The sequence below is a fragment of the Mustela nivalis genome (genome assembly GCF_964662115.1).
Source record: "Mustela nivalis genome assembly, chromosome: 11".
Lineage (NCBI taxonomy): Eukaryota > Metazoa > Chordata > Mammalia > Carnivora > Mustelidae > Mustela > Mustela nivalis.
Window position 1 is genome coordinate 105,018,297 of NC_139030.1, and position 22,400 is coordinate 105,040,696.

At 42.5% G+C, this 22,400-nt stretch overlaps 1 protein-coding gene across 12 annotated transcripts in view; it reads left to right on the plus strand.

The window, feature by feature from the left end:
* ANKRD44 (ankyrin repeat domain 44) overlaps nt 1–22,400 on the plus strand; it is a 312,848-nt gene that overhangs the window by 136,653 nt on the left and 153,795 nt on the right. For all 12 annotated transcript variants that reach the window (XM_082689038.1, XM_082689037.1, XM_082689042.1 and 9 more), the window contains one exon: nt 16,312–16,390. In XM_082689038.1, the coding sequence (XP_082545164.1) occupies nt 16,312–16,390 (79 nt within the window). The remainder of the gene's footprint in view (nt 1–16,311; nt 16,391–22,400) is intronic.

Here is a 22,400-nt window from a genome sequence, read left to right on the forward strand (position 1 = left end):
CTGGGATCGAGCCCCGCATCAGGCTTTCTGCTCTGCAGGGAGCCTGCTTTCTCCTCTCTTTGCCTGCCTCTCTGCCTACTTGTGATCTCTGTCTGTCAAATAAATAAATAAAATCTTTTAAAAAAAATTAAAAAAAAAATAGAATCAGCAACTCTGGAGGCACAGTCTTATCACTTAACACCCTCCTGTCAATATGCCTCAGCTTTGTTTGGTGCCTTGGTTACCTCAGGCTCTGAATCCCATAGGGTACCCGGGTTCTTTCTGTATCCCCAGAACCTACCATGATGCCTGGCTCTGAAACACAGCCCTTGACAGTGGATGGTACATGGACCTCAGGGCAGGTCTTTGATTGCAGTTCATTTGGTCCAAATTGTTAGCTTTTGGCCAAAGGCATGAGCAGACTGAGAAGGGAAAGTCTAGATCCCAGTTGCCAACTCAAAAGCTTCGCAGTCTAGCCGGTGGTTCTGGTGTGTGATGAGAGTGCTGGTCGGGGGAGGTGAGCGCGGCGCTGACCTAGAGCGTTAGTGTGCCGCGATAAAGACATCCAGATTTCGATTTCACAACTTCTGTGCGGACCAAGCAAGATCTCTGAGCAGATTTAGGGTCTAAGTTTTGAGCTCTGGTGTAGATGAAAATGGGACTGGATAAAAATGTACAAATATATGTGTTATTGCCTCTCCTGCAGTATGATGAAAGGGCTAGCTAGAACAGTGTCCTTTCTCTTTGTGTGAAACCTCTCTCTCCGGGCCCATTGTGGAAATGATTAGAAAGCCCTTCTCATGTCATAAAATGAGTGCAATCATTTACACAATCAGTATGTCAAGCGCATTATCGAGAGTAAGTCCAAGCGTCAGTGCTGTTACATAACAAATAGGGGCTCACAGTTCCTGCTAAACGTTTCTCTCGCTGGTAAGTTTTGGGGTGAAGGTTTCCTGATGCCAGCACTTTCTCCCATCAGTAATGCTTCTGTGGATGGGATGTAATGGTGAGTCACTCCCAGGAAAACTCCAGCATTTGTCTAATCTGGCCACTGTCTTTGAGACATGGAGCTGCGTTTTCTGAGTTTTGCTGGAGCTCAGGGGTTCTTCTTACCAGTCTGTCTTCCTAGCTGCTCACAGGTGCTTGCCCGCAGGAGATGGGATGTATCTTGTGACCCACTCACTATGGTGGGGGCTCACTCGCCTTTCTGTCACCCCAGCAATTACAAGCGACTGTGGCGGCAATGAGGATTTGTTCACCAACGACAAAGGGCCTGTCTGGTCAGCTCTTCCGGCAGCTGTCACCTCCCGCAATGTTGAGCATATTTTGATTTTGCCCATCTGGTCCTATGCATCTCTTGTTATGGGACCTCTAAGGAGGATGTGTGTGTGGCCCTTGGACGTATTTTCTCTCCTGTTTGGATAGTGCCATCTTGATTACCCTGGAATTTAGTTGAGAACCAGTCAGACACCGTAACCTCCCTGCCTCTGTCCCCAGCCTGTCTTTTCTCCCTCTTTCCATCAGCCAGCCAGAACGGGCTTGTTGGAGAGTGAAAACATGGGTTAAATAATACTGGGCAGGAGCAGCTGGGTGGCTCAGTTGGTTAAGCGTCTACCTTCGGCTCAGGTCATGATCCCGGGGTCCTGGGATCAAGTCCCGTGTGGGACTCTCTGCTCAGCGGGAGCCTGCTTCTCCCTCTACCTGATGGCCTCCCCGCTTGTACTCTCTCTCTTTTTGTGTCAAATAAAGAAATAAAATCTTTAAAAAAGTAATCATACAAAAAATAATCATACTACTGGGTACTGGATTGTTGACCGCTCACCATATAATGCTAGGAACTGTGCTAAGGGCTTTTTGGGCAGCATTTCCTTCCATCTCACACATCCCCAGGATGTGTGAGGAGGTAGGTTCTATTCTTGTTCCCAATTTATAGACTAAGAAATAGAGGCACAGAGGAGGCTCCAGGGACTTGCCCGATGTCCTATAGCTCTAGGTGGCAGGGTCAGTCCTTGAGCAGGGTCCTTCTGCCTCTAGAACCCACCAGGTTGTACTGGGCCATCCTCAGAGGTGGCTAAAATCCAAAGCAGAATCAACGAAGTCTAAGCAAAGCCTTGGGACCACGGAGGAAAGCACTGCTAGGAAGGCCCGGGGCGGGCTGGGGGCTAAAAAGTCAGCCATCTTAGGGGTGGGGAAAACGAGGACGAAGCAGGCTAAGACTGAGTAGAGTCTGGGGCCGGGGTGCTCTGTGGCGGGGGTGCCAGCAAGAGGCATGGGGGTAGGGGAGGGCAGTCAGGAGGGGAGCCATGGGAGGAGCGGGAGTCCTGTCCCAGGATGACCTTCTCCTCCCATGGAAAACGGCCCCCGTGTGTAGGTGGAGGAGGATGGCTTCAGCACGGCACATGCTCACTGTGGAGGCACAACCTGCTTTTCCACGGAGGGGCGGCGCTGTGGGGAAGGGCTCTCCTGAGGGCTGCGCTTCGCAGGGGGACGTGCGTGGCCCGCCTGACCCTACAGTGTGGCCCAGAGAACAGAGGAGAAAGGCTTCCTGTGTCAGGCACTTCTGGGAGCTCCAGGAACCCACAGCTACACGCCCCCCGCCCCCCCTTCAGCCGCTTCGTCCCCACGCTCTTGACCTTGTGCTGCCGGAGACCGTCCTGCTACCCAGACACAGCTGGGAGTGTCTGAGGCCAGACCTCCAGCGACCGGAGGAATGTAGAAAGGCCCCCCAGCACCCCCCCCACCTCAAGCAGGTTGGAAATAAAGTAGTTTCTCACCCTCTGAATAAGATTTGTCTAGGAACTCTGGTCCTGCTGGGTGACATGGCTGGTCTGCGACGTGGGTCTCCCAGCCCACCCCAGCCTCGGGGAAATTCATCCTTCTGGGGAATTCTTGAAGAATGTCAAAGAGTTAGGTACCCTCTGTGACCCTGCTTCCTTTTCTCGTCCTTTATAAAGCACTTTGATGCAACCGCTCCCCGCTCTGTACTCTGGTCAGCCCCTCCCAGTAAGAAACCGTGTTAGTGTTTGTTCCCCATCGCCAGCCCCTTCCCCAGCACTGGCCTGCCCTGGCCTGTTAATGACGCTGCCCACCCACGCCTTCTACTTTCTACGACTCTGTTCCAACAGCCAGATCTCCCATGCCTGGAACCAAACCAGCAGTTTAGGATTTTAATAGGAGCCTCTGATCATTTCACACACAAGTTTGGGCTAGCCAGAGACAAGGAAATAAATGTTCCACGTTTTTTAAAAAAAATCCAGTGTTTTTTATCCCCCCTACTTCTGCACGTCCCTAGGTTCCCAGGAACTGGTATCTGTGGCCTGGCCTTGGACATTAATGTTTTTTTAAAAGATTTTTATTTATTTATTTGACAGACAGAGATCACATAGTGAGCTCAGGGCCTCATTTCTCAGGGTGTTCTCAGAGAAAAGCGGTCAATCACTCCCTGGTCTCTGGCAGTGCTCCGAGCTCACCTGGCCTGCGACATAGTGTTTCTATCTCTGGTGCACAGCCCAGAGTCTTCAAACCCAACAGATTCCTGCAGCATGCTTCTGCACCACTCCTCCTGGAGGAGGAGGGTGGGGGTCTCTCCATATCTGCCACTTATGGGGTCTCTGCTAGAAGAGCAGTGGCCCAACTGTGTCTTGGATCATGGTTTAAGGTAACCTGATCTGAAAGTTCACTCCTTGGTTCTGTCTCTGTAGCCGGCTTCCCTGCTCTGATACCTGGCAGCTCTGCCACACTCAGATACCACTGGTCTTTCTGTGACCCTGAGTCCTGAGACTGTCAGTCAGTCCTGACGCTGCCCTGGGAAGGCTCCACCCCTGCTTAGCCTCTGGAGCAACGTCCCTCAGTGGAGCAGACTTCTAAAAGTTCTGATTTTGTGCTCCACTGCTCCACCACTTGCCGGGAGCTGGACCCTCCCCCCGTGGTCGATCTTCCCATGGTTTAGGATTCACTTCTCTGCATGTCCTACCTTCCAGAAAGTGGTTGATTCTCTGTTCCTAGAATTTCTGCTCTTCTTCTCTTTGATCTACTGTTGAGTTTGTAGGTTTGGAATGGTTTGATAACTATCTAGCTGATCTCCTGTGACTTGATGTCATTTCAGTCTGCTACTCCTCCGCCATCTTGCTCATACCGTATCTTCTTTATCCATCATCTATTGATGGGCATCTAGGCTCCTCCCATCGTTTGGCTGTTGTGGGCACTTCTGCTATAAACACTGGGGTGCACATGTAGGGTGGCTAATATTTATCAGACATGTACTTTGTAGCTGCAAGGGAGGTGATCCTAGAGGAAGATGAGTCTCAGAGTTGCTTTGTTTGTCCAGCATCACACAGCTCAAAAGTGGTAGAGGAGGGGTTCAAGGTTAGGTCACTCTGACTCCACAGTCTTTGCTCTTGTGGCCCTACGAAGATGTCACTAATGTGGTGTGTGTGTGTGTCTCTCTCTCCTGCAGGACACTTGACAGAAACAGTAATAATAGGACCAAAGGCCTCCAAAGGCTATGAAGAGGGTGGCAATAGGTTTTTCCTTGAAGAGCAATGTTACTTGTTATAAGGCTTTATATGGTACTGTGAGAGAATACAGAACACTCTGGGCAAGTCCTTTAACTCTCAGAATCAGCCTTGAGTCCTGTTCTATAGAATGGGGATAACAATACCTACTTGATTAATGTCCCTGGGTTTTCTTAAGAATTAGATAATGTGTAGGACAGCCCTCTGGCGACTTTGTGGAACGTTATGCAAATTAGAATCTCTCCATGTTTAATCACAGACATAATGTTTTGTCATTTGCAAAGAAATTACATTCACACACTAAAACATACTACAAGATAATGAATGCTTTGGGCAATAAATAATGTCCAGTGCTTTAAATTTATATGTAATTAGTTAAAACCAGCTCTTGTTAGAGTAGACTGTTGTTTGTTTGTTTTTTTAATAGGAAAGCCTTTTCTGATTCAGAAATGGAATTGTGTTTTCTTGTTTCTGAACTGCATTATGTACAAGTCTTGAAATGCAGGCAAAGAAACAAGAAAGTGAAGAACACTCATAAAATTATTCACCCAGAGGTAATCACTGTAACCATCTTCATACACTGAGCTGATCTGAGATGTCCAGATAACTCCACTGGTGAATTTTATCATCAGTATTACATATAAATTCTGTTTATAAAATATCCACCTGGAGGCTGAAAAAAAACTTAGGAAAAAAAAAGTTAGGATGATTTTCTATGACTACAGAACCTGTTTTTATAAGCTTTTGATTTTAATTCCTCTCCCCTCACCCACATGTGTATGAGAGAGAGACCCAGTCCCTAAGTTATTGTTATATCCAGAGTTGACGTCTTTGAACATTGTCTCCTTTCATACCACATTCTTTCTTTCTCTCTGACATTTTCTAACACTGTGTTGTGTGTGTCTGCTCTTTGCTGACTGGTGTGATTAATCTAATATTAGTCTACTGTAGTAAAGAGCCCACTGCCCATAATCAAGAGAATGGGATTCTTTTTTTTAAATTAACATATCATGTATTATTTGTTTCAGGGGTACAGGTCTGTGATTCATCAGTCTTACACAATTCACAACGTTCACCATAGCACATGCCCTCCCCAATGTCCATCACCCAACCACCCCATCCCTCCCACTGGCCCTCCCCTCTAGCAACCCTCAGTTTTTTTCCTGAGATTAAGAGTCTCTTAGGATTTGTCTCCCTCTCTGGTTTCATCTTGTTTCATTTTTCCCTCCCATCCCCTGTGATCCTCTGTCTTGTTTCTCAGATTTCTCATGTCAATGAGATTATATGATAATTGTCTTTCTCTGACTTATTTCACTTAGTGTAATACCCAAGAGAGTGGGAATCTTCAAGGCTAGGACTTAGCATGGTGCCTGGCACCTAGAAAGCCCCAGTAAATATTTTGTCATGTGTATGAATGAAGGGTTCCACCATTGCCGTTAATAGCCGTGCGACCTTGGGCCAATCAATTACATTCTCTGGATGTCTGAAATGCTTTCCAGTTCTAATATTTTGTAATTTTAGGCTTCCTCACCTGAGATTTTGATTCTCACTCTGTATGGTCATTTACGTGATAACATATTTTCACCCTTGCAGCCCCTTGTAGCTGTGAAAAGCTAGCAGCTGCTTCCTCTTCACTCTTTCATCAACAGGAGATAGCTTTCCAGTTATCTTCTTGGTTATCTGCCTTTCATCTTAGGCACCTCTGTTTTGTTGAAGAAGTTGGTTAATGAAGTCATTAGAAGAGACAGTGAGCTTAAGGCGGGGGCCCTAACTGAACCCGCACTTCTCACCTCATTGTTTAGCTCTTTGGAACCAAGAGCAGTTCCAACCTACAAGTTTCCTTAAATGGCCTTAGCAGTAAAACATTCCCACCTGCATAAGAAGTATGGTTTCTTCATAAAAACTGTTCAACAAATGCATTAAGCTGAAAGACACTGCTTCTTAATATGCTTGGGAGGCTCCACAGAACAGCTGTGAACTTTATTAGCGTTCAGGATGTGAGAGGGGGTGGTGCTCTGAAGACCTGCTCTGGTTTTCACCACACACTCCTCATAATGTCTCTGCAGTGGCCCAATGTCTGTTACTGATTCACTGGCAACAAAATACAAGCATCTTGGCCAGTTTTCCATTCTGTAGGACGAGAAGATGAGAATCCTTTTCCATGTTCTGTTTCTCCTCTCAAGATGTGTTCCTCGCCAAATGATATCAAATAGTTGGCCTTCCATCAACTTCCCCAGGCAGAAATCGATCTAAAAGGGCTTCTGCTCTTTGGGGAACTCTGCGTACTGTGGTAAGATCTCCAAAATCCCCTGGTAATCCGCTGCTGGAATGTGCCCACAGGTTAGCGCACCTTCCCACTTGTCCTTCATTTTCTGGACTTAATTTCCACATCCGTACTCAATACACATTTGTCAAAGGTTTTGTTTAGGAAATGTAAATGTTCCAAGGGATTTTGAAGAGAACTCTTGCTTGTGCCTATTTTTAAAACATATAGACTTAATCCAACACCCTATTCTTTTGCAAAGGACTTCACTTTTATGTCTATACACTAGCAAGACGTGAGTTGCCTCAAAAATTAACACATTATTGGTTGATTAGATTCTGCTATTTTCCCTCTTAACTGAATTTACCTTGTTGCCTGGTATATATATTTTTAAATCCATAAATATGCCCTTCTTTATTGTTTCCCAAGCAACAGAATTTTTTAAAGTTTTGTTTATTTAAGCAATCACCCCACCTAACGTGGGACTTGAACTCAAAACCCCAGGATCAAGAGTCACATGCTCTACTGACTGAGCCGGCTAGGTGCCCCACAATGGAATATTTTATTTGCCTGCTTATGTGTTTTCTGCTTTATTGAGGTATATTTGACATGTAATATGGTAATGTAATATACTAATATACATGTAATATACTAGACATATTATTTGCAACATTTTGACATATTTACACCCATGCAACAGTTACCGCAATGGAGATAATGAACATCCCATCACCCCCACAAGCTTCCTTGGGCCCTTTATAATCCTTAATCCCCACCCCTTTCAATCTTTCCTCCCTCCTTGGGCAACAACCGATCTGCTTTTGGTTGCTGTACCTTAACTTGCGTTTCCTAGAATTTTTTATAATGGATTAATACAGTACGTACTCTCGTTTTTCCACTAGCTTCTTTTACTAAGCGCAGTTACTTTGATTCATCCACGCTGTGGCATAAAGCCATAGTTCATTCCTTCTAGCTGCTGAGTACTGTTCCATTACATGGGCATACCGTGGCTTTTTCATTCACCTGTTGGTGGAAATTTGGGCTGTTTCCCTTTTTGGCTATCATGCATAAAACTGTTGTGAACACACATATGTGCAGGACATATGCTTTCAGTTCTCTAGGGTAAATTCCTAAGAATCTGGATCATGTAGTAGATCTGTGTTTGACTTTTTAAAAAGTCATCAAATTGTTTTCTGATGTTGTACCATTTTGTGTTCCTACCAGCAGTGTGTGAATGTTCCAGTTTCTCTACATTCTCAACCCTGGATATCATCAGACCTTTTAATTTTAGCCAATTTAATAACTATATAATTTTAATTTGCAGTTCCCTAGTTATTAGTGATGTTGAGCATTATTTCATTTGCTTATTTGCTATCTGTGTATCTTCCTTGGTGAAATATCTGTTCAAATCCTTTCCCTACTTTTTAAATGGATTGTTTGCTTTCATGTTAGTGAGTTTTGAGAGTTTATTTGTATATTCTAGATAAAAAATTTTATCTAATATATGCTTTAGAAATATTTTCTTCCACTCTGAGGCTTATCTTTTCATTCTTCTAACAGTGTGTTTAGAGCAGAAGTTATTAATTTTGATGGAAGACAATTTATCAGGGTGTTAGATCTAAGAAATGTGTGTCCAACCCCAGGTCATAAGGAATTTCTCCTATGTTTCCTTCAGATAGTTTATGAGTTTACATTTAGGTTTTTTTTTTTTTTAAAAGATTTTATTTATTTATTTGACAGACAAAGATCACAAGTAGGCAGAGAGGCGGGCGGGGGGCGGGAAGCAGGCTCCCTGCTGAGCAGAGAGCCCGATGTGTTGGGGGGCTTGATCCTTGGACCTTGAGATCATGACCTGAGCCGAAGGCAGAGATTTAACCCACTGAGCCACCCAGGTGCCCTGGTTTTGTTTTGTTTTTGTTTTTTTTTTATTTAACATTTAGTTTTGTGATCCATCTTGATTTAATTTTTGTTCAGGCTGCAAGGTATGGCTCAAAGTTCATTTTATTTGCATGCGGTTGTCTAATTGTTACAATGCTATTTGTTGACAAGGCTATCCTTTCATCAGTGAATTGCCTTTTTATCATTTTTTAAAATTCTGTATGTTGTCCATATATATTTTTTTGCACCAATACAATGTCTTGATTACTGTAGCTTTAAGATAAATCTTAAAACCAGGTAATGTTAGTTCTCCAACTTTATTCTTCTTGCATGCTTATACTTTTGCTTATGAGAATTTTGTCTTAGGTCTTAGTTCTAGGTCAAGAGTGTTAATTGTAATGAAAAATAATTTCATTTTGTTTACCAAGGCTTGTAGCTATTCAGAGAGTCAACAAGAGCATGAACAATGGAATCATATCTGGTTCCGAATCCCAGTTCTACCATTACTAGCTATGTGACTCTGGTCAAGTTGCTTATCATCTCAAATTCTCGGGTTCCTCTAATGTCAAATGGGGATGATAATATGTACCTTACAGCGGTGTCTCAAGGATCGAATTAGAAAACATATCATCTCTGATATAATTTTTATTTAATATGCATTACTTTACTTTAAAAATTAGTATAATGAAAATATCCAATATTTAGTTACCTAAGGCAGATACAATCAAACATCTTTGGCATTCTCATTTCTCTTACTTTACCTTCATTTTAAATGATTTTTGAGTGATTCTTGTTAAGTTTTAAGAATTAGATGTGGTTTTGAGGTTTGGACTTACAATTTGAACATGTTTAGAGATAGCAAAATGTACCAGTGTTTTTCATACACCTATGTTACGTTCAAATGGATGGGCTAAAATACCCACAGAGTGATGACTGAATAAAGCTGTTTGATGCTGGATGTATGTAGGGGCAGAGACTTGCTGTCACCTTTGAGGCATAAAACATTCCAGCTGAGGACTATCCAGCTCCACAGGGTAGTGAATGCATGGACGATGAATGATGACTGCATTTTCCTCTTATGGTAACTTGGGGTAGACATTGATCCATCTCCACTGTTTGTAGGTGAGGGCATAACTTGAGTTTTCATTGAAAGTTGAATTAAACAACATATTAAAAACTCTACACATCATAAGGAAAAGACAAACTGAATGGAAGTGGGGAAAGGATAGGTAGAGGTGATTCGTACTTGAAGAAGACAAAGCTTTTAACAAACACATGAGAAGAGCCTTAATTTCACTTGTAGGTAGTGAAATGCAGATCAGAGCAACAGTGAAATGTCGTGTGAGGCACGTCATATTGGGCAAAAGTAGTAAGATTGATAACATCAACTATTGGGAGGAATGTTGGGGAGAGAACACATTTATGGCTGGGGAGTATAAATTGTGAAACTATTTTTGAAAGCTATTTGAAAAGACCTAATAAAGTTGAGCATGCGTATACACCGAGATCTAGCACTGCCTTTTCTTGGTACCTGCCCCCAGATATGCACTGCAACACCACTCGTAATAATGAATTGAAAACAGTCTAATGTGTCTCCTCTCTCCTCTGTCTCTGTATCTCTGCTTCCCACCACACACACACACACACACACACACACACGCACACACACACACACCCCTCAAGTTATTTTCCAAACTGTTGCAAGTCACAGTACTCACGGCACTTTACTCCTAAAACTTTTTTTTTTTTTTAAACAGAGTTCTGAAGCGAATATAGAAATGTCAACTTGTTTGATTTTGCTGGTGTTAACATACAGATCTGTTATTTTCTGTACCATCTCTGTATCCGTGAGATGGTAAAACCTGAAAGTAAACACGAAAATTCTAAGAACCATGACATTTGTTTCTCTGCTTTCTTTTCCTTTTTATAAATGTCTCGTAATTCCTCACTGGAAGACCAAGCATCTTTCCCATTCTGTGTCTTGCTGGATTTAAATCTATCACACGTCTTCGGCTCTTTTCTTCACATGATTTGAAATATCTCCATGTAATTATTTTGCCTTCAGAGCTGTTTTGACACTGCCCTTAGTGATTTCTGTTCATTCCTGCCCTTAGTGATCTCTATTCACTATCGTATTAAGCTCGTTGGGCCTAACGAGCTTGCTTCTTTGCCCTTTGTGGCAGTTGGAACTGATGATGGGAAATTCACGCCCGTGTTGCATGATGGCAAGGCTTTGTGGCGGGTGTTTTCTTAATGTTGCTTCATCTGCCTGTCTTGGTATGTAAGAGTTTTATATGTAGGGAGGGATATTTGTTTTAGTGTATGATAGATACTTAAATGAAGATTAGGTCATGCACTTCTAGCCGAGAATTTCAAAGCACGTAATAAACAATTCTTAATCTTTAGAACAGAGGCTTGGGGTGCCCCCTACACGGTATTTTTGGCTGCCAGAATGGCCTCTCTGCCGATGTCAAGCACACTTTATGTGTACACACTTCAAGTTCCCTATTTTCTTTCATCTGCCTCTTTGGTAAACAGACGACAGAAACTTCCTCTGCCTGATCTCTCCATGACATACTGCAAATTTAGCTCAGACGCCAGCTGGCTGTGTGTGTCTCTGGCTATTCATAGAAAGGAAGGGTTTACCTTCCTTCCTTCTGGAGAAACCTGTGACTTTTCATGGGTCGGAATCTATTTTCAAAGGGCTACTTGGAATCAGAGCTGCTGGGTAATGGGAAAAGGTCTTTTTTTGGATACTTGAATAATCTTTTAAAAAATACACTGATGAGTCATTTCTCGAGTGTTGACCATACTGTGCTTGTTTTTGAAGGATTTTTCTCCTCTTGCATTCACGGGTGTTGTAAAGACCACCATGACCATCCCTCCACTGTCAGTGATCGTGGACCGTCCACGGGAGCACTGGGCAGCTGTGAACACAAACAGAGCAGAGCTCTTAGCTCAGCCACTGTGTCTGTTTGAATGCTACTCTGCTCCTGGCCTGGTCCTCGATTCTAATTTTGATCCAGAAACAATCCCTAAGTCATCCTGTAAGATACAGGCTGACCTGGAAGTCTGGCCTTGGGTTTCCAAAGCTTCCAGATAAGCTGGAGCCAGTGGGTTTCTAGGGAGCCCTGGACAAGATGTGCTTATTTCCTAATTCAGAAGCAATTTTTTTTCTTTGTCATTTTAGATTTCCTGCCCAGGGTGGGTTTCAGGAAAGTATTCATGAAGACATTTGTCTTGTTGCTTTTGGTAATTTTCTTAAATCATTTAACTTCAAAAATATCACTAATTGCCACTTTCCTGTTATTACTTTGATTCAGATACCCTATATTTGGAAACTAGGAACTGGACTGTAAGTTTCTTTAGGGTGTGGGCAGGATGTTTTACATTTTGTATTCCTGGCACCCACCATAATGCCTAGGGTAGAATAACTTCTCGATAAAGGTCCACGTCTAGAACATATGGCTGAGTAAGTGACTCTTATCCCAAGGTCACAGTCCTTATTTTTTCTTTTCCTGGCCTTCTTGTTTACGCTTCTTGTTTTCATCTTAGACCCAAGTCTTAGGTGACTGCCAGCATCAGGGGTCTGTCTGCACTGCTTTCTGACACTCTCCCTACACTCTTCTTCCTCAAATTTTGTTCATTTAAAAAGAATTTTTTTTTTCTTTTTGGGCTTTGTCTTTTGTATCTTAAATGATTTTATTCTTTAATTTTTTTTAAAGGTTTTATTTATTTGATAGAGAACACAGCAGGCGGGGGGTGGGGAGCAGGCTTCCCACAGAGCAGAGAACTTGATGTGGGGCTCGATCCCTGGACCCTGAGATCATGACCTGAGCCGAAGGCAGAGGCTTTAACCCACTGAGCCACCCAGGCATCCCCCCTTAAATGATTTTAAATATTCATATCTCTGATTCTTCTGTTATGTCAGGTTCTCTCTGGGTGTTGCGCCTGCTGACTCTTGCTTCTGGCTAACTCGCTTCCACGTGAGTCTTGCAGCTCAGGCTTGTGAGCCCGTCTTCACTGGGGGCTTAGCTGTGGGCGTCCTAAGTTGCTTGTATCGAAGACACGTCTCTTCAGACAGGTTTTGTTTCTTCTTGACACCCTGCGGATGTCCTTGGCCCAGAACCAACTTTATGCCTATTTTTCAGCTTGAAAGTTCCTGGACTGTGCAGGTATTACGAATTCGAAACCCCAAACCACTTGAGGACAGATTCGGGGAATGCAGATGCTCAGTGGAGACACTATTATTCCCTCGTCAGGCGTCTAGGCCAAGGCACTGCCCTTCCGTCTACCTGTGAGAGTGTCTGGCTTTTTTCTCCAACATGAATTCATTGCAAGAATCTTTCTTCAAGACCACGTCAAGGATTTGTCTGCATGTGAGGGTGTCAGCTCTAGTTCTTCACCTCATCTATCCCGAGGTGCTGGGCAAATGATACAATCTCTCCTGAGCTTTTCGATCTAAAAAAATCATTATCTTTCAAATGATGATAATAAGACTTAACAGCAAGTGTCTAAGAGATGTGTCTGCTCTTATAGGGATGTTACAAGATTCAAATAGTAGAACAGATAAAAGACATTTTGGGGAAAAAAAATTAAAGCACTCCATAATTAGGTTTTGTTTCTTCTTCTAGATACCATTAGCCTAGAACACATTTTTGCTAGTATTATTACTAGTATACTCTTTTCCCCAGACTCTTTGCCTTCCCTTTTCTACCATTACATCTCCTTGTCCATTTGCCTAGCTTGTGGTCAAGTGGAGTGGACTCATACTTAGGCAGAGGACGAATGGCAACCTCCCGGCTGATTTGACCTGCCTGACCGAGGGCGGTGATTACTGTGGCTCTGTTATTTACCTCTCTGCTCATGACCCTGTCTATCACACAAGTTCCTCCTTAGACTGCTGGTGTTTGTAACCCTTCATCATTAGTTACTGTTATTTTAGTTAAGTGCATTGCTTTTTTCGTTGAGGTCTTGGTAGCACGTGAAATTATTCATATAGCTCTGATACTTTGGAGAACCAAAGAACTGCTGCCTGAATACAGATCTTTTTTGTAGCTACCTGTCTGTGGCATGTCACTGTTGGTATAGTTGTTCTGGAAGCCTCAGGAAACCTTTAAATGCATGTCAACAGGGCACCTGGGTGGCTCACTTGGTTGAGCAACTGCCTTCGGTTCAGGTCATGGTCCCAGAGTCCCAGGATCGAGTCCCACATCAGGCTCCCAGCTCCACAGGGAGTCTGCTTCTCCCTCTGACCTTCCCCCTTCTCATTCTCTCTCTCACTGTCCCTCTCTGAAATAATTAAATAAAAATCTTTAAAAAAAAAAAAAAGCATGTCAACAGGAACGCTGGTAGTCACAATCAAGAATTTTTACTATGTGATCTCACATGACACACACCCATTTTATGTTATAAAGTCTTCAGTTTGAACAAGCCGTGTCATAAAAGGGGCCACAGAATCAGCCAAGCCAGTCTTATAATGACAGACCAGCCAGTTTTAGGTACTGAGGTTTTCTTGGCTTTTTATTTGAGGCCAAGCTTTCAAGCAGAGCATTGACTTTGCTTCAGGTCAGATGAAGTCATAATTTGGACTGGGTTAGTCCTTGTTTAAATCACTTAGGTAAGGTTTAATTTGTTGAACCAAACCCTGGAACCAGTTCAGTTGACAGAAGAACATATAATTATATAACTTTTGTCACAAGACTCAAGAGAAATGTTTCATAGATACAGTGGGGATTTAGAGAGAATTTGAGGGTAAGACAGCAAGTGCTGTAGAGAGAGCAAAACGGAAAACACTTGTGAACGTCTCGTGTCCGTTCTTCATATAGTTCTTTGTGCCAGTTAATACATTTGAAATGTTTTCCAAGTTTTCAAATACTGAATCTCTATTTTCACGGAGAGTGTGACATAACGATAAGAAGATTACTGTGGTTGTATATCTTTCAGAATCTTCTATGGCATACCTTTACTTTATATGGAATCACTACATGACTGCCTTCTTTCTACTTACTGTAATAATCGCTGCAGCACACACAGACGGTGTGAATTTCAATCTAATTCAGACTTCCCTTTTTTATCCACTTACGAGTAAGTCCAACCCTTCGTGAAACCTACTTGCCAGGCCTCCTAACAGATAGACTGATTTGAAGATATCTCCTGTCTGCCATCTGTTTTAGATGTTAATGAGTCACAAAATGCCCAAAAGCAGTAGTCTGAAAGAGACTGAGAAAGCGCTGAGGGCTGGAACTGTGGGAAAACAGAATGGCGTCCTTGGGCAAATCCGAGGGTGGTTGGGTAGGTTGTGTAATCAAGCGATAACAGGACCGATGATTAATATCAACAGCAACTTCACTGATCTTGAAACTAAAATGCATGCTGGTTTTAGGCAAAACCTCAAGGACGTAGCCTACAAACTTTGGTTACTGTGTGGAATGGTCAGGGAAGTTTGTAGAAGAAGCAGTGCACACGGACCTGTTCAGTTTGGCTGATCTACGCTGAGCATCTAGTTTTCTGCTCCTGTGGGGACAGAGAGGAGGAAGACCAGTTCTTTCCCCTGTGGGGTTCTTCGTCTTGGAGGTTAGATATCGTACAACTCTCTATGCTCGTGGCAAAAGAGCTTTGCCTAGAGCTCTCGGTGTGCTTGGGCCAAGCTTCGTGCCTGCCTAGGGCTTTATTTACTGACTTTATCTTGAATTCTCTCATCAGAGATTCCAGTTTACAGATGGAGAAGCAATATTTTTCCCCCTGCATTTTATCGTGTTAACAACACAATATGTTAAATGCTTTGCCAAGGACTGAGACTGAAGACTGATAGGAAAAAGTCCAATCTTGGCTCTGCTATATACCTATGGGGTCTGGAGGAAATTTCATAATTCATCTGAGCCACAGTTTTCTCATCTGTAAAACAAAGAAGCTCTCAGCTTCAATGTCAGTGTTCTCAGAAAGGTCTTGTTCTTCTCGTCTAAGGAATCTTGCTCCCATCTCTCTAGTCACTGGATCCCATTACCCTGTTTTAGTTTTGGGATAGCCTTTATCACCATCTGAGATGATGTCACGTGCCTTTGGTTTCCATGAATACTGACAGTCTCCCCACTTAAAGGTAAATTTCATGAGAGCAAGGTATGAACCCCAAATCTGGTTTGTGGCACCTGATAGGCATTCATTAAGTATCACATGAATGGGTAGTGGGCTAGGCAACAGTTCATAGAGATAGAAAGGAGAAGGTGACTGTACTTAATGTTTGATTTCCTTGTGAAGAATTCTGCTGTGTTCCATTAGAAAGAAATCAAATCATTGCATGCTTTGAACACTGCTGTTAAGGTAGGTAGAAGGGTTTGAGTTTTTGTTTCTGTGTTTTTGTTTTGTTTTTACCATAAGGAAGGTCTGAAAATAAATTGAATTTCTTATCCATTGTGTGATAGGCTGTCCCTGACCTGAGCAAGGCTCCAACAAAAGGAGCAGGAAGACAAACACAACACACAGACACAGGGCAGGATCTTGTGTACCTGTGACTTTGGGAGATGCAGAGAGAAATGTGTACCCAGAGCTCACCTGAGTAGGTTTGGGCCTTCACTCTCTCCTACAAGCACTAACCTCAGAGCGAGTGATGTGTTTTACTCTGCCTGCGGAAGACACCGCCAGCCTCCACTGACTTGCTTATCTTTGATGCTGTTTCAGGATTCTGAGAAGCGAACCCCACTTCACGTGGCTGCATTCCTGGGAGATGCAGAGATCATCGAACTCCTCATTCTGTCAGGTAAATACCAGCTGTTCTTAAAAGTCAGGTGCAGATGCAAAGTTCAATGACTAGCAATTCAATCACTAGATCAACTACTTCAGCGAACCCAAACACATTTCTTTATTGTGCTCCTGGAAGTGGATTTGACCAGTGATTTTATCAGTAGACAAAAAAAAAAAAAAAAAAAAAAATGCAAGAGGTTGTTCTCAATGAAAAATGACGTCTTAGTAAAACATTTATGTTGCCTTGAAAGTCTGATTTCTGACTAATCAGGCCCTTTATTGTAGATGAATTCAGTAGGTGTGAATATCTTTGCATTTTTTTCATTGTTAAAAAAAATAAACAAAACTCATTCCTTAAAGCCTACACAAACGCCAAATGTATGTGTGTATTTATATACATTTAAATTGGCAAATTGTGTCAAAACAATACTATGTTTTGTCTGTGGACACATGACTATGACCATGTAATAAAACATGGAAGGAAAGGAAACATCTCAATTTCCAGATAGTGGTTACTTACCTCTGAGGGGTGGGTGAGTGAGAGATATTTTCAGGGAAGGGTAAAAAAGAGACCACAACTCTGTAAAATACTGTCTTTAAAAAAAGATTGGAAGCAGATATGGCAAGCGTGGTTTTATGATATTATTCTCTTTATTTTCTTAAATATCTCATTGGATTTAGGAATGTCAGTGCTTTCATTTTTGGAAACCTTTGTGCTTAGTACATCTCACCAAACTGGTTTCCAAAACCAATATGTGCTTTCTCCCTTGAGTATTTGCAAGACAAATCCCCGGAATGGATCTGAGCGCACACATGTGTCTCAGTGTGGATTGCAGACTGGCTGGCTTTCCCCCTCCTCCTTTTCGTTTAGGGCGATTAAAATCTGGAGGAAATACTTCTGCCCACAGACTATGCAAGAGGCCTATACTCAGGTTTTGCCTTTGTTTTCGGTAGTAAAGGGAAACTGTAGAATTCCAAAGTAAACTATACAAAGGTAGGAGCTAATTAATGTGTGTATTCAAACAGATGTGGGGAACACTGTGGAAAAACAAAACAAAACAAAACAAAACCCGAGAATTGTGCTGTGATACACCAGGATGATTCACGTGGCTCTTACTTTTGTCGTGTTCATGTTCTGAAGGTGGATTTTCCCAGGAAACAAGTGTTCTGCGCCATACAACGCATGTGCCCTGTGCTCCTGATGGTTGCACGGAGCCCAGCTTAGATTTTATGTGGCATTCCTGTGCTTTCGAGAGTAGGCCTTCCTTCTGACAATTTTAAAGATGTTCCAGGGCTGTGATCCAAGCAAACATGTATTGTTTGGTACAGACACAGACTGTGGCCAAGAGCCAGTACACCCCTGGCTGGTGGCCCCGGCAGTGGAAATTTGGTCCATGGAAGATTGTAGGCAGAATCAGTGGGGGTGTAAAATAAAGAATTTTGTGGGATGACACTGGAGTGGTCCCAACCACCCAAATGTACTAAGAGACATCTCAGACTCTCCGAGGAATGCTTAGTTCATGAATGTGCAAATTCAAAATTTTGTCTTGGACTCCCAACTTTGTTTCTTGGATTGTTTGTTTTTCCACTTCTGAAGGAAGATGTTAATTCTGCAGCATGAAGTTGACCCATCTGTTTTCTTCAGACATCTGTGGGCTGCTGACTTTTGAGAAACATGGCTTCACAACTCCATCATGTGGGAGGGAGTCCAGCAGCCTCTCTTACGTGGGGCTCACCCAGTAGAGCCTGGAGAGATTGTTCCGTAGATCTCGACTGGCACACCTGTGTGGTCTTAGAATCACTGAGCTGTCAGCCTCTCTAGTATAATTTGGATGGCGCGTGCTACGGAATTTCTCCTCCTCCTCATATCAAATTAGGGAGGCTTAGGGTATGGGAGAGCATTGGGGGAAGTGCTTTAGAAATTTTACTCAACTCTGGAAGCTTAGACAAACTCTTGGAATTCACATGGCTTTAATTTCCCTGAAAGGTCCTTAATTCAATTTGTATATTAAATTCCTAAAGAAATATCATCACAGGAGCAGGATGATTTCATTTCTGAGCTTACATCTGGCGGCTGATGCTTCAGGGAATCCAACCAAATTTTTTTCCAATTTAATAATGAATGAGGTGCTAATGATTCCCATGTTGGACAAATAATTTAGCCTTGCCAGAATAGGCCATTACAGCTGTGTACTCCATTGTTGTATTAACTAATGGAGCGTGGTGTAACCCAAGCCCACTCAATTCCTACCGACCTTATCTCCTAGTAGCCAGGAGGATAGAACCCCGAATATCTCTGAGTAGAAAGGGTGGAATTCAAGCTTTGAAACTTTCCTCTTCTTACAACCACCAGTTCAAATCCTGGCTTTATTTCCAGCCCCTGCCTCTGACTTCTGTTTGGGAACTAGCCGAGTTGGGATTAAGGTCAAGAGAAGGTTAAGAGTTTGCTAAATTGTTTGCTGGAGATACATGAATGAGACCAGGCAAACCCATCAGTGGCTAAGAGTTAAGAGGCTAGGGTCCAGCTCCAGGAAGCTGAACACAAGGGACGATGAGCCCGATAATAGGACCCTATAGAGAAACTTGGGGTACACAAGGGTTCAAGTCCTGGGCTGAAGGACGAAAACTACAAGTACCCATCTTCTAACATGCCAAGTATTTGTGAGGTGTAACTACTCATTAAAAATGATATTCATTAGGGGTGCCTGGGTGGCTCAGTGGGTTAAAGCCTCTGCCTTCGGCTCAGGTCATGATCCCAGGGTCCTGGGATCGAGCCCCGCATCGGGCTCTCTGCTTAGCGGGGAGCCTGCTTCCCCCCTCTCTCTCTGCCTGCCTCTCCGCCAACTGTGATCTCTCTCTCTCTCTGTCAAATAAATAAATAAAATCTTTAAAAAAAAATGATATTCATTAGAACATCGGCCACAAAAACAAGTGGTATTCCTGTAAAATTATTTCCTGTGATTTTGTCAAAAGGTGACAACTGTTCTCAATGCAAATTGTTTTCAGAGTAGGCGGCAGGTCATTCTTTTGATTTTTTAATTCATAATAAACATTCATCCTTTTGTGGTTGGATTTGATTTTTTTTTTTTGAGGTGTTTCTGGTGAAAGAGGGGTGATTAAACCAAGTAGTGCTGGTTTTAGCGTCCTCAGTGTGGTGTGATTATAAAGTAATGAGACGTTTTCTGGAGGGTGTGTCAGCTAGCTCTAAAGGCAAGTCCGAAGGGAGTTTGAAAAATGTTTTAAGCAATTGCCACAAACACTGAATTATCATACACGCTTCCAAGGTCATTGCTTTGAAGGACAGGGCTCCTGGGCTGTACTGGTCTGTTTGTTTCAAAGCAAAATCAATAGCTAGCTGATTTCATTTTATTATATTCATATTTCATTTATGATCTTTCTTTTGTATTTATTTCTACAATTAAAAGTCAAATTTTGGATAACTCAGCCTTAAGAATCAGTCCTTCTCTCTGGCCTGTAAGGTTTTTCAATCCCTTAGTCTACCTTTTTCCTTTGTTTTACTTCTTCCTAAATGACAAGGCTAAGAGAACAGAAACATTGCCTCTGGGAAAGACTTAGTTTCCTTTACTCTTGATCTCTATAAAAAAAATGAAGCAGTAATAGGGGTACGATGTAAGCATACTTCGTCTGTAATTAGTGTAGATGCCTGACAACTTGGAGTTGGATCTTTGTTTCTGGAGAATCAGTTATAGCCTAGCTCTTTTTTTTTTTTTTTTTTTAATGTTCAAGCTTCAAAATGTCCTTGGGTAAAAAGGGTTTGCCTTAAATCATTAGACATGCAGACTCTGTGTCCTTCAGTGCACAGTGGCACCTGACAGGCAGGTAAATAACATGAAGCTTCCTCTAGAAAAATCAGTTATAAATATTCAACTCGAAACCTTCCGACGTCTCCCTCTGACATGTAAACAGGACTCTTGGACGTGTTGGGCGGAAGAGGATGAGGAAGCCTGTGGCAGGGGGTGACACTGATGAAATAGGCCTTCGTCCCTGGTCAGATAACTCTGCTTTTGCCATAATAATTTTGCTGTTCCGGGAGCGGAGATTTTCCTGACGGCTGGCTCACCTTCTGGAGGTGGATGCGTGGAGGGCGGAAACCAAAGGAAGCCACCTCCTAGATTTCTAATTATTTTTCCATTCCTCAAGTGACTTTAATGCTGCACAGAAACAGTGCTGGTGTGGGTTGTTTGTGACACGCCTGATTTGTGTTGCTTTGTGATACTTAGCGAGCTCGGGGTCATTTTTTCCCCTTGAAAGAATTTGAATTATTAAACGCCACTTTGGATCTACTTAAAACTGGAAGTTTTCAGAATATATAAATAATAACAGGAACAACAATACCATGTAAATGTATAAATTATAGGAAAAAAACAATAGAATAGAATATATCATATGTTGTATAATATATAATAACAATATAATGGCAAAATAGAAGAAATAGGCCAAGAATATGAACAAGCAATTCTCAGAGAATGAGTTGCAAATGGCCAGTAAACAAACATCTTAGAAAATCCCCAATCTCACTATTAAACTGAAAAAAATTAGAAATGGGATGCTATTTTCTCCCTATCAGATTTGCAGTGTTTTAAATGATAATACCCAGTGTTGATGAGGATGTGGGAAATGAAGCAGTCTCATACAGTAGCTCCCTTTGGAGGGCCGAGACTAAGGATTAGGACCTAAAGCGTGCATGACCCGTGATGGAAGTTTCTAACGGTCCGTCCTAGAAAATGCTTGATGTTTGGATGAGGAATCACATTATGGAGGGTCACAGCAGCACTGTTTGTATAAAGAAATATCGGAAACAAATGAAATACCCATCAATGTGGAGAGTATCTAAAAAATATAATGTGTTTATGTGTCGGAATACACGTGGTAATTAAAAAGAATGGGCTCATACTGTGTCAACAGAGATGTCGGTTTTCTTAAATCATTGCATAATGTTTTAAACACACAAAAAGAATATTGTACTGACCACTCAGCTTCATTCTCTCAATTTTCCATGGTACACAGATTGGCATGTAAAGGGATTAAAGAAACTGGAAGCTTATGCTCAGAGCAGTGGTTTTTTCCCAGTAAGTGGGAAGAGTCCAGCACTGAGGATGATACTAAAGAGGAATTTACCCAAATATGTGAATTCATTAAAAAAACCCCAAACAGTGCATTCATGCATTATTCATATGATCAAAACATGAAGTAAAACAGGAATGTTGATTTTCTTTTTTTTTTTTTAGGTTTTATTTTTTATTGTAATTTATTTTTATTTTTTTGCTTTTATTTATTTTTTTTAATTTCTTTTCAGTGTTCCAAGATTCATTGTTTAGGCACCACACTCAGTGCTCCATGCAATCCGTAATACCACCACCAGGCTCACCCCCCGCCCCTCAAAAACCCTCAGTTTGTCTCTCGGAGTCCACAGTCCCTCATGGTTTGTCTCCCCCGCCGACTTCCCCCACCCCTCTCCTCTCCATCTCCCAATGCCCTCCATGTTATTTCTTATGCTTCAAAGGAAGTGAAACCTTATGATAATTGACTCTCTCTGCTTGACGTATTTCACTCAGGACTGTTGCCTTTCATCGGGGCAGGCAGGTTTTCATAGCTGCTGTTCAAACCGGCTCAATGGAAGAGACACTAAGGAATTTCTCTTTTAACCAAGAAGCGTCCTTCAATGAGCAACTGTTAACTTAGGTCTGCCCTGGCCTTAGAACTACGTTGGCACATTGTGCCATTGGCTGATGCCCCAGTTTCTGTCCCCGAGTCCCTGACTCTGCTCTGTTAATAGCGAGCAAGCGTCAGGTAGCACTTACCATGGGCCAGGAAGTGATCTTGGGGCTTTCGTGGTTCACCCTTCTCAACTGTTCAGTGTTTCTACAGAGTGGGCTCATTGCACACAGGCTACTTCAGTACTTGCTTTTTTCCCCTAACAGTAGTTTGTGAACATCTCTCCACATTATAAGGAATTCTTTTAAATCACCACAGCTACCTCATATGGCTATATAAGGATTTATTTA